The 11,756-nt window shown below is 41.6% G+C and overlaps 1 protein-coding gene across 1 annotated transcript in view; it reads left to right on the top strand.

The window, feature by feature from the left end:
• Positions 1 to 42: 42 nt before the first annotated feature.
• The window catches only part of LOC117333995, a 41,335-nt gene continuing 29,621 nt past the window's right edge, over positions 43 to 11,756 (top strand). The window contains exons 1-4 of the mRNA XM_033893416.1: positions 43 to 104; positions 1,187 to 1,679; positions 9,104 to 9,171; positions 10,804 to 10,942. Coding sequence (XP_033749307.1) covers positions 1,220 to 1,679; positions 9,104 to 9,171; positions 10,804 to 10,942 — 667 coding nt within the window. The 5' untranslated portion in view covers positions 43 to 104; positions 1,187 to 1,219. The remainder of the gene's footprint in view (positions 105 to 1,186; positions 1,680 to 9,103; positions 9,172 to 10,803; positions 10,943 to 11,756) is intronic.

Here is an 11,756-nt window from a genome sequence, read left to right as displayed (position 1 = left end):
TGGAAATTATATATCCGGTCAGTGCTTGTCACGTGCGAAGTTATTCGAGTTGTTATTTACATCGTGACATCATGGCGTCTTGACTACATGGATGCTGGTGAAATGTTGGTTGCATTTATCATTAGATGACTACATAGACTAGTACAAGCATGTAATAATATAACGTCACTGATTCAAGTATTGTAGAAAGAATATGAATACCGAACTATAAAATATTTGTTTTAGTAATGAGAACAGTAAGACGTGTGGTAGATATCAAACTGATCAGGGACATACTAGAGCTCTACTGTATTTGCCGCATACTAAACCAGAATTGACCAGAATGCTTTAACAATCAACAATTACGGAGACTGATTCAAGTTATGATCTTTTATTTTTATTATACAGGATAACAATTTCATGCTATCATTTTTTGGGAGAATATACTTATAATATAAATTAGTGCTTCCACCTGATTTCAAACAAAATGATGTACGTGTTTGCTTTTTAGCCTGATGTAAAACTACATGTATAATAATTAAATTTAAGCATGCACTGCCAATTGATATTATTGAGAGGGTTAATTGCAGTATCTGTGTTCTGACCTGTAGATGGGGTTAATTCTATTTGAAAGGATGTCTTTACCATTCCACAATTAACCTTACATCTATCTGAAAGCTAAATTAAGTATACGTAATAAAAAAAAATAATAATAAATTTAAACAGAGTTTGAATTGAAGGCATTCCCATAGCCTTAAGTTTGAAGCATTATTGAAAATGGAAAGGATCAAAAATTGTTCAGGAAGTTCATTCAAATTATACAGATGGACACCTTTTTATCTGAAAAAGGACCCCATTTATGAAATATGCAGCATAAACCCTCATATGTACATGTACATCAATGGGATTTAGCTTGGGTAAAATCCAAGCTTCAGACAGCTCATTCAGACATTAACATCTGTTCGTTTAGATTTGCTAGTAAAAGATGTCCGAGTCGTCACCTTATGAAGGGAAACAGCTCCACCGACTTGTACATAAAGTCATGAGAGATGTCTCCCATTATTTACAAATAGTAATCACTAAATGTAAGATTAGCTATTAAGCACCCACACAAGAGTTTTGACACGTACTGTTTAAGCAATAAACCACATCATAGACATATATAGATTATTGCATGATGTTATTATTACCTTTAATAATTTTTCAGAAACAGCATCCTAAACTTTCAAAAACAGTGACAATGGCATATAAAATGGAAAATGAAGATCGGGTAAGGGATGAAGCTAATTCATTGCCGGATGATTTGGAGGAATTTCTTGGTTTAGCCGACAATAATGTTGACGATGCTACAGAGGAAACTTTTGACTTTGACAAGGAATTCGAAGAGACTACAAATGAAAGTTTTGACTTAGTGGATGATGATTTTTCTGTGAATAATGCATCTGGAGTCAATAACTTGACTGAAAGTGCATTTCAGCTGAAACCTGAAAAATCAGGTGGTCTCAGAAAAAAAGGAGGTTTTAAATTTGGAGAAGGAAAACAGACATCCAAAGCTGGAGAAGGAAAACAGACATCCAAAGCATTTTCACTCTTTGGTGAAAGTGAAAATACTGAAAGTTTAAACAAGGATTTATTATTGCCCACTGAGGGTCGGCAACAGAAGCAAAAGACACCGAGAAACCAAATCCAGGTGTTTCCAGGTAGTAATGTTAAAGACCTTACTTAATACATCAATCCCAACAAAGTACTCAATACACTACCCCCAACAAAGTAAGGGGTGGGCGGTTTATCATACTTAATACACCAACCCCAACAAAGTAAGGGGTGGGCGGTTTATCATACTTAATACACGACCCCCAACAAAGTAAGGGGTGGGCGGTTCATCATACTTAATACACCAACCCCAACAAAGTAAGGGGTGGGCGGTTTATCATACTTAATACACCAACCCCAACAAAGTAAGGGGTGGGCGGTTCATCATACTTAATACACCAACCCCAACAAAGTAAGGGGTGGGCGGTTTATCATACTTAATACACTACCCCCAACAAAGTAAGGGGTGGGCGGTTTATCATACTTAATTCACCAACCCCAACAAAGTAAAGGGTGGGCGGTTTATCATACTTAATACACTACCCCCAACAAAGTAAGGGGTGGGCGGTTTATAATTCTTAATACACCAACCCCAACAAAGTAAGGGGAGGGCGGTTTATCATACTTAATACACTACCCCCAACAAAGTAAGGGGTGGGCGGTTTATAATTCTTAATACACTACCCCCAACAAAGTAAGGGGTGGGCGGTTTATCATACTTAATACACTACCCCCAACAAAGTAAGGGGTGGGCGGTTTATCATACTTAATACACTACCCCCAACAAAGTAAGGGAGGGTGGTTTATCTTACTTAATACACCAAGTCCCAAACAAAGTAAGGGGTGGGCGGTTTATCATACTTAATACACTACCCCCAACAAAGTAAAGGGTGGGCGGTTTATCATACTTAATACACGACCCCCAACAAAGTAAGGGGTGGGCGGTTTATCATACTTAATACACCAACCCCAACAAAGTAAGGGGTGGGCGGTTTATCATACTTAATACACTACCCCCAACAAAGTAAAGGGTGGGCGGTTTATCATACTTAATACACGACCCCCAACAAAGTAAAGGGTGGGCGGTTTATCATACTTAATACACGACCCCCAACAAAGTAAGGGGTGGGCGGTTTATCATACTTAATACACCAACCCCAACAAAGTAAGGGGTGGGCGGTTTATCATACTTAATACACCAACCCCAACAAAGTAAGGGGTGGGCGGTTTATCATACTTAATACACTACCCCTAACAAAGTAAGGGGTGGGCAGTTTATCATACTTAATACACTACCCCCAACAAAGTAAGGGGTGGGCGGTTTATCATACTTAATACACTACCCCCAACAAAGTAAGGGGTGGGCGGTTCATCATACTTAATACACTACCCCCAACAAAGTAAGGGGTGGGCGGTTCATCATACTTAATACACCAACCCCAACAAAGTAAGGGGTGGGCGGTTTATCATACTTAATACACTACCCCCAACAAAGTAAGGGGTGGGCGGTTTATCATACTTAATACACTACCCCCAACAAAGTAAGGGGTGGGCGGTTTATCATACTTAATACACCAACCCCAACAAAGTAAGGGGTGGGCGGTTTATCATACTTAATACACCACCCCCAACAAAGTAAGGGAGGGTGGTTTATCATACTTAATACACTACCCCCAACAAAATAAGGGGTGGGCGGTTTATCATACTTAATACACTACCCCCAACAAAGTAAGGGCTGGGCGGTTTATCATACTTAATACACCAACCCCAACAAAGTAAGGGGTGGGCGGTTTATCATACTTAATACACCAACCCCAACAAAGTAAGGGGTGGGCGGTTTATCATACTTAATACACCAACCCCAACAAAGTAAGGGGTGGGCGGTTTATCATACTTAATACACCAACCCCAACAAAGTAAGGGGTGGGCGGTTTATCATACTTAATACACCAACCCCAACAAAGTAAGGGGTGGGCGGTTTATCATACTTAATACACTACCCCCAACAAAGTAAGGGGTGGGCGGTTTATCATACTTAATACACCAACCCCAACAAAGTAAGGGGTGGGCGGTTTATAATTCTTAATACACTACCCCCAACAAAGTAAGGGGAGGGCGGTTTATCATACTTAATACACCAACCCCAACAAAATAAGGGGTGGGCGGTTTATCCTACTTAATACACCAACCCCAACAAAGTAAGGGGTGGGCGGTTTATCCTACTTAATACACCAACCCCAACAAAGTAAGGGGTGGGCGGTTTATCCTACTTAATACACCAACCCCAACAAAGTAAGGGGTGGGCGGTTTATCATACTTAATACACTACCCCCAACAAAGTAAGGGAGGGCGGTTTATCATACTTAATACACGACCCCCAACAAAGTAAAGGGTGGGCGGTTTATCATACTTAATACACGACCCCCAACAAAGTAAGGGGTTGGGCGGTTTATCATACTTAATACACCAACCCCAACAAAGTAAGGGGTGGGCGGTTTATCATACTTAATACACCAACCCCAACAAAGTAAGGGGTGGGCGGTTTATCATACTTAATACCACTACCCCTAACAAAGTAAGGGGTGGGCAGTTTATCATACTTAATACACTACCCCCAACAAAGTAAGGGTGGGCGGTTTATCATACTTAATACACTACCCCCAACAAAGTAAGGGGTGGGCGGTTCATCATACTTAATACACCTACCCCCAACAAAGTAAGGGGTGGGCGGTTTCATCATACTTAATACACCAACCCCAACAAAGTAAGGGGTGGGCGGTTTATCATACTTAATACACTACCCCCAACAAAGTAAGGGGTGGGTGGTTTATCATACTTAATACACTACCCCCAACAAAGTAAGGGGTGGGCGGTTTATCATACTTAATACACTACCCCCAACAAAGTAAGGGGTGGGCGGTTCATCATACTTAATACACCAACCCCAACAAAGTAAGGGGTGGGCGGTTTATCATACTTAATACACTACCCCCAACAAAGTAAGGGGTGGGCGGTTTATCATACTTAATACACTACCCCCAACAAAGTAAGGGGTGGGCGGTTTATCATACTTAATACACCAACCCCAACAAAGTAAGGGGTGGGCGGTTTATCATACTTAATACACCACCCCCAACAAAGTAAGGGAGGGTGGTTTATCATACTTAATACACTACCCCCAACAAAATAAGGGGTGGGCGGTTTATCATACTTAATACACTACCCCCAACAAAGTAAGGGCTGGGCGGTTTATCATACTTAATACACCAACCCCAACAAAGTAAGGGGTGGGCGGTTTATCATACTTAATACACCAACCCCAACAAAGTAAGGGGTGGGCGGTTTATCATACTTAATACACCAACCCCAACAAAGTAAGGGGTGGGCGGTTTATCATACTTAATACACCAACCCCAACAAAGTAAGGGGTGGGCGGTTTATCATACTTAATACACCAACCCCAACAAAGTAAGGGGTGGGCGGTTTATCATACTTAATACACTACCCCCAACAAAGTAAGGGGTGGGCGGTTTATCATACTTAATACACCAACCCAAACAAAGTAAGGGGTGGGCGGTTTATAATTCTTAATACACTACCCCCAACAAAGTAAGGGGAGGGCGGTTTATCATACTTAATACACCAACCCCAACAAAATAAGGGGTGGGCGGTTTATCCTACTTAATACACCAACCCCAACAAAGTAAGGGGTGGGCGGTTTATCCTACTTAATACACCAACCCCAACAAAGTAAGGGGTGGGCGGTTTATCCTACTTAATACACCAACCCCAACAAAGTAAGGGGTGGGCGGTTTATCATACTTAATACACTACCCCCAACAAAGTAAAGGGTGGGCGGTTTATCATACTTAATACACGACCCCCAACAAAGTAAAGGGTGGGCGGTTTATCATACTTAATACACGACCCCCAACAAAGTAAGGGGTGGGCGGTTTATCATACTTAATACACCAACCCCAACAAAGTAAGGGGTGGGCGGTTTATCATACTTAATACACCAACCCCAACAAAGTAAGGGGTGGGTTGTTTATCATACTTAATACACTACCCCCAACAAAGTAAGGGGTGGGTTGTTTATCATACTTAATACACTACCCCCAACAAAGTAAGGGGTGGGTGGTTTATCATACTTAATACACCAACCCCAACAAAGTAAGGGGTGGGCGGTTTATCATACTTAATACACGACTCCCAACAAAGTAAGGGGTGGGTGGTTTATCATACTTAATACACTACCCCCAACAAAGTAAGGGGTGGGCGGTTTATCATACTTAATACACTACCCCCAACAAAGTAAGGGGTGGGCGGTTTATCATACTTAATACACGACCCCCAACAAAGTAAGGGGTGGGCGGTTTATCATACTTATATACCAACCCCAACAAAGTAAGGGGTGGGCAGTTTATCATACTTAATACACCAACCCCAACAAAGTAAGGGGTGGGTGGTTTATCATACTTAATACACTACCCCCAACAAAGTAAGGGGTGGGCGGTTCATCATACTTAATACACTACCCCCAACAAAGTAAGGGGTGGGTGGTTTTTCATACTTAATACACCACCCCCAACAAAGTAAGGGGTGGGTGGTTCATCATACTTAATACACCAACCCCAACAAAGTAAGGGGTGGGCGGTTTATCATACTTAATACACCACCCCCAACAAAGTAAGGGGTGGGCGGTTCATCATACTTATATATATAATTAATACACCAACCCCAACAAAGTAAGGGGTGGGCGGTTTATCATACTTAATACACCAACCCCAACAAAGTAAAGGGTGGGCGGTTTATCATACTTAATACACTACCCCCAACAAAGTAAGGGGTGGGCGGTTTATCATACTTAATACACTACCCCCAACAAAGTAAGGGGTGGGTGGTTTATCATACTTAATACACTACCCCCAACAAAGTAAGGGGTGGGCGGTTCATCATACTTAATACACTACCCCCAACAAAGTAAGGGGTGGGCGGTTTATCATACTTAATACACTACCCCCAACAAAGTAAGGGAGGGTGGTTTATCATACTTAATACACTACCCCCAACAAAGTAAGGGAGGGTGGTTTATCATACTTAATACACCAACCCCAACAAAGTAAAGGGTGGGCGGTTTATCATACTTAATACACTACCCCCAACAAAGTAAGGGGTGGGCGGTTCATCATACTTAATACACCAACCCCAACAAAGTAAAGGGTGGGCGGTTTATCATACTTAATACACCACCCCCAACAAAGTAAGGGAGGGTGGTTTATCATACTTAATACACTACCCCCAACAAAATAAGGGGTGGGCGGTTTATCATACTTAATACACTACCCCCAACAAAGTAAGGGGTGGGCGGTTTATCATACTTAATACACCAACCCCAACAAAGTAAGGGGTGGGCGGTTTATCATACTTAATACACCAACCCCAACAAAGTAAGGGGTGGGTGGTTCATCATACTTAATACACCAACCCCAACAAAGTAAGGGGTGGGCGGTTCATCATACTTAATACACTACCCCCAACAAAGTAAGGGGTGGGCGGTTTATCATACTTAATACACCAACCCCAACAAAGTAAGGGTGGGCGGTTTATCATACTTAATACACCAACCCCAACAAAGTAAGGGGTGGGCAGTTTATCATACTTAATACACTACCCCCAACAAAGTAAGTGGTGGGCGGTTTATCGTACTACCCCCAACAAAGTAAGGGTGGGTGGTTTATCATACTTAATACACTAACCCCAACAAAGTAAGGGTGGGCGGTTTATCATACTTAATACACCAACCCCAACAAAGTAAGGGTGGGCGGTTTATCATACTTAATACACCAACCCCAACAAAGTAAGGGGTGGGCGGTTTATCATACTTAATACACCAACCCCAACAAAGTAAGGGGTGGGCGGTTTATCATACTTAATACACCAACCCCAACAAAGTAAGGGGTGGGCGGTTTATCATACTTAATACACCAACCCCAACAAAGTAAGGGGTGGGCGGTTTATCATACTTAATACACCAACCCCAACAAAGTAAGGGGTGGGCGGTTTATCATACTTAATACACCAACCCCAACAAAGTAAGGGGTGGGCGGTTTATCATACTTAATACACTACCCCCAACAAAGTAAGGGGTGGGCGGTTTATCATACTTAATACACCAACCCCAACAAAGTAAGGGGTGGGCGGTTTATAATTCTTAATACACTACCCCCAACAAAGTAAGGGGAGGGTGGTTTATCATACTTAATACACCAACCCCAACAAAGTAAGGGGTGGGCGGTTTATCATACTTAATACACTATCCCCAACAAAGTAAGGGGTGGGCGGTTGATCATACTTAATACACTACCCCCAACAAAGTAAGGGGTGGGCGGTTCATAATTCTTAATACACTACCCCCAACAAAGTAAGGGGTGGGCGGTTTATAATTCTTAATACACTACCCCCAACAAAGTAAGGGGTGGGCGGTTTATCATACTTAATACACTACCCCCAACAAAGTAAGGGGTGGGCGGTTCATCATACTTAATACACTACCCCCAACAAAGTAAGGGGTGGGCGGTTTATCGTACTACCCCCAACAAAGTAAGGGGTGGGCGGTTTATCATACTTAATACACCAACCCCAACAAAGTAAGGGGTGGGTGGTTTATCATACTTAATACACCAACCCCAACAAAGTAAGGGGTGGGCGGTTTATCATACTTAATACACCAACCCCAACAAAGTAAGGGGTGGGTGGTTTATCATACTTAATACACCAACCCCAACAAAGTAAGGGGTGGGCGGTTTATCTTACTTAATACACTACCCCCAACAAAGTAAGGGGTGGGCGGTTTATCGTACTACCCCCAACAAAGTAAGGGGTGGGCGGTTTATCATACTTAATACACTACCCCCAACAAAGTAAGGGGTGGGCGGTTTATAATACTTAATACACTACCCCCAACAAAGTAAGGGGTGGGCGGTTTATCATACTTAATACACTACCCCCAACAAAGTAAGGGGTGGGTGGTTTATCATACTTAATACACCAACCCCAACAAAATAAGGGTTGGGCAGTCCGATCTTTTCAAAACTTCACTGATTAATTCAGGACAAACTGAAGTGGTGCAACTGTGAATGTTTTTTTATTCATACATTTTTATGACAGTTATGCCTTATGTACAATTTCTGTGGACAACTTCTTGTCTGGACAACTCCTTCCGCACAGTTTTCATCCAACCTTTTGAATTTCTTGGTACCGGAAGGGTTTACTATCTTTTGGTAATATTCTACATGATTTTGATGTTCATTCAAAAATTTACTGAGCAAAAGTATGAAAGTAGTCTTCAGCTACAGTTTTTCAGAAGATTTAGAAGTGAATAAAAATTAGATCAAATTTTTACAATGTATTATGAGAGTATTTCAAGATTAGAGCATTGAAATCAATAACCAAATCAGTTCTGATACTTACAATGCTTTTGCTTGAACTTTAATATAAACTGTAAAATTGCTTTTGTTTATCTCTTTAGTTACCTTGGATAACAAGAAACTTGTGGAAGAAAATGTAATCGACCACTTCAGCTTGTCATTTGCCCTGGTAAATATATATATATACTATAGACCAACATTTCATGTATCTCCTGCAGAAAATTTATCTCTGATAATATAGCTGTCTTGATACCCTGACTCCTTACTTCAATATCACCTAATAAAGAAATCCGGGCCTAATTATGTCACTGTCCTTTTGCTGTCATGTGACAGTACTCCCATTACCTTATATAATAGCTCCTCCCTCGCTAATGTAAAACCCCTCCTACTTTGCTGGAGATGTACATGAAATGTAAAACCCCTCCTACTTTGCTGGAGATGTACATGAAGCTCCTCCCTCGGTTATATAAAGCTCCTCCTACTTAATTGGAGCTGTACAGTTAGCTTCTCCCTCGGTAATGTAAAGCTTCTCCTGAATTATTGGAGATGTACATGTAGCTCCTCCTCCCTCGGTAATGTAAAGCTTCTCCTGAATTATTGGAGATGTACATGTAGCTCCTCCTCCCTCGGTAATGTAAAGCTTCTCCTGATTTATTGGAGATGTACATGTAGCTTAATATCCTCCTCCCTCGGTAACGTAACGCTCCTCGTACTTAATTGGAGATGTACATGTAGCTCCTCCTCCCTCGGTAACGTAAAGCTCCTCGTACTTAATTGGAGATGTACATGTAGCTCCTCCTCCCTCGGTAATGTAAAGCTTCTCCTGATTTATTGGAGATGTAAATGTAGCTCCTCCCTCGGTAATATAAAGCCCCTCCTACTTTGTTGGAGATGTACATGTAGCTCCTCCTCCCTCGGTAATGTAAAGCTTCTCCTGATTTATTGGAGATGTAAATGTAGCTCCTCCCTCGGTAATATAAAGCCCCTCCTACTTTGTTGGAGATGTAAATGTAGCTCCTCCCTCGGTAATGTAAAGCTCCTCCTACTTTGTTGGAGATGTACATGAAGCTCCTCCTCCCTCGGTAATGTAAAGCTTCTCCTGAATTATTGGAGATGTACATGTAGCTCCTCCTCCCTCAGTAATGTAACCCATGTACGCTCCTCCTACTTAATTGGAGATGTACATGAAGCCTCTCCCTCCGTAATGTAAAGCTCCTACTTTGTTGGAGATGTATATTTAGCTCCTCCCTCGGTAATGTAAAGCCCCTCCTACTTTGCTGGAGATGTACATGAAGCTCCTCCCTCGGTTATATAAAGCTCCTCCTACTTAATTGGAGCTGTACAGTTAGCTTCTCCCTCGGTAATGTAAAGCTTCTCCTGATTTATTGGAGATGTACATGTAGCTCCTCCCTCTGTAATTTAAAGCTTCTCCTGATTTATTGGAGATGTAAATGTAGCTCCTCCCTCGGTAATATAAGGCCCCTCCTACTTTGTTGGAGATGTACATGTAGCTCCTCCTCCCTCGGTTGTGTAAAGCTTCTCCTGAATTATTGGAGATGTACATGTAGCTCCTCTCCCTCCGTAATGTAAAGCTCCTACTTTGTTGGAGATGTATATTTAGCTCCTCCCTCGGTAATGTAAAGCTCCTCCTACTTTGCTGGAGATGTACATGAAGCTCCTCCCATTGCCAGCTCTATTACAGGTGTAAAGCTCTTCCCAGTTGATATCTTTACACTTTATACGATGATTTTATAAGCTGATACCTGCACTGTTATAGTTTTACATATTAAACTCTTTTCAGGATGCTTTCAGACTGGACATTAAATACTATATAAATAGTCTGTCACTGACAGGAGTGGAACAGGTCACAGACATGTTTTTCCTTACCTTAAAGATCCAACACATTGAGCTACCTAAAATTAAGAGCTTCTCAGTGACAGGTACGTACTATACAGAGCTTCTCAGTGACAGGTATGTACTATACAGAACATCTCAGTGACAGGTATATACTATACAGAGCTTCTCAGTGACAGGTATGTACTATACAGAACCTCTCAGTAACAGGTATGTATTGTACAGAACATCTCGGTGACAGGTATATACTATACAGAGCTTCTCAGTGACAGGTATGTACTATACAGAGCTTTTCAGTGACAGGTATGTACTATACAGAACCTCTCAGTAACAGGTATGTATTGTACAGAACTTCTCGGTGACAGGTATATACTATACAGAGCTTCTCAGTGACAGGTATGTACTATACAGAGCTTCTCAGTGACAGGTATGTACTATACAGAACCTCTCAGTAACAGGTATGTATTGTACAGAACTTCTCAGTTACAGGTATGTACTATACAGAACTTCTCGGTGACAGGTATATACTATACAGAGCTTCTCAGTGACAGGTATGTACTATACAGAACATCTCGGTGACAGGTATGTACTATACAGAACTTCTCAGTGACAGGTATGTACTATACAGAACTTCTCAGTGACAGGTATGTATTGTACAGAACCTCTCAGTGACAGGTATGTACTATACAGAACTTCTCAGTGACAGGTATGTATTGTACAGAACTTCTCAGTGACAGGTATGTACTATACAGAACTTCTCAGTGACAGGTATGTACTATTCAGAACTTCTCAGTGACAGGTATATACTATACAGAACTTCTCAGTGACAGGTATGTACTATTCAGAACTTCTCAGTGACAGGTATGTACTATACAGAGCTTCTTAGTGACAGGTATGTAC

This window comes from Pecten maximus, chromosome 9 (genome assembly GCF_902652985.1).
Source record: "Pecten maximus chromosome 9, xPecMax1.1, whole genome shotgun sequence".
In the NCBI taxonomy this organism is placed as follows: domain Eukaryota; kingdom Metazoa; phylum Mollusca; class Bivalvia; order Pectinida; family Pectinidae; genus Pecten; species Pecten maximus.
The sequence above is the reverse complement of the archived record's forward strand: the minus strand, read 5'-3'. Positions and strand labels throughout refer to the sequence as shown.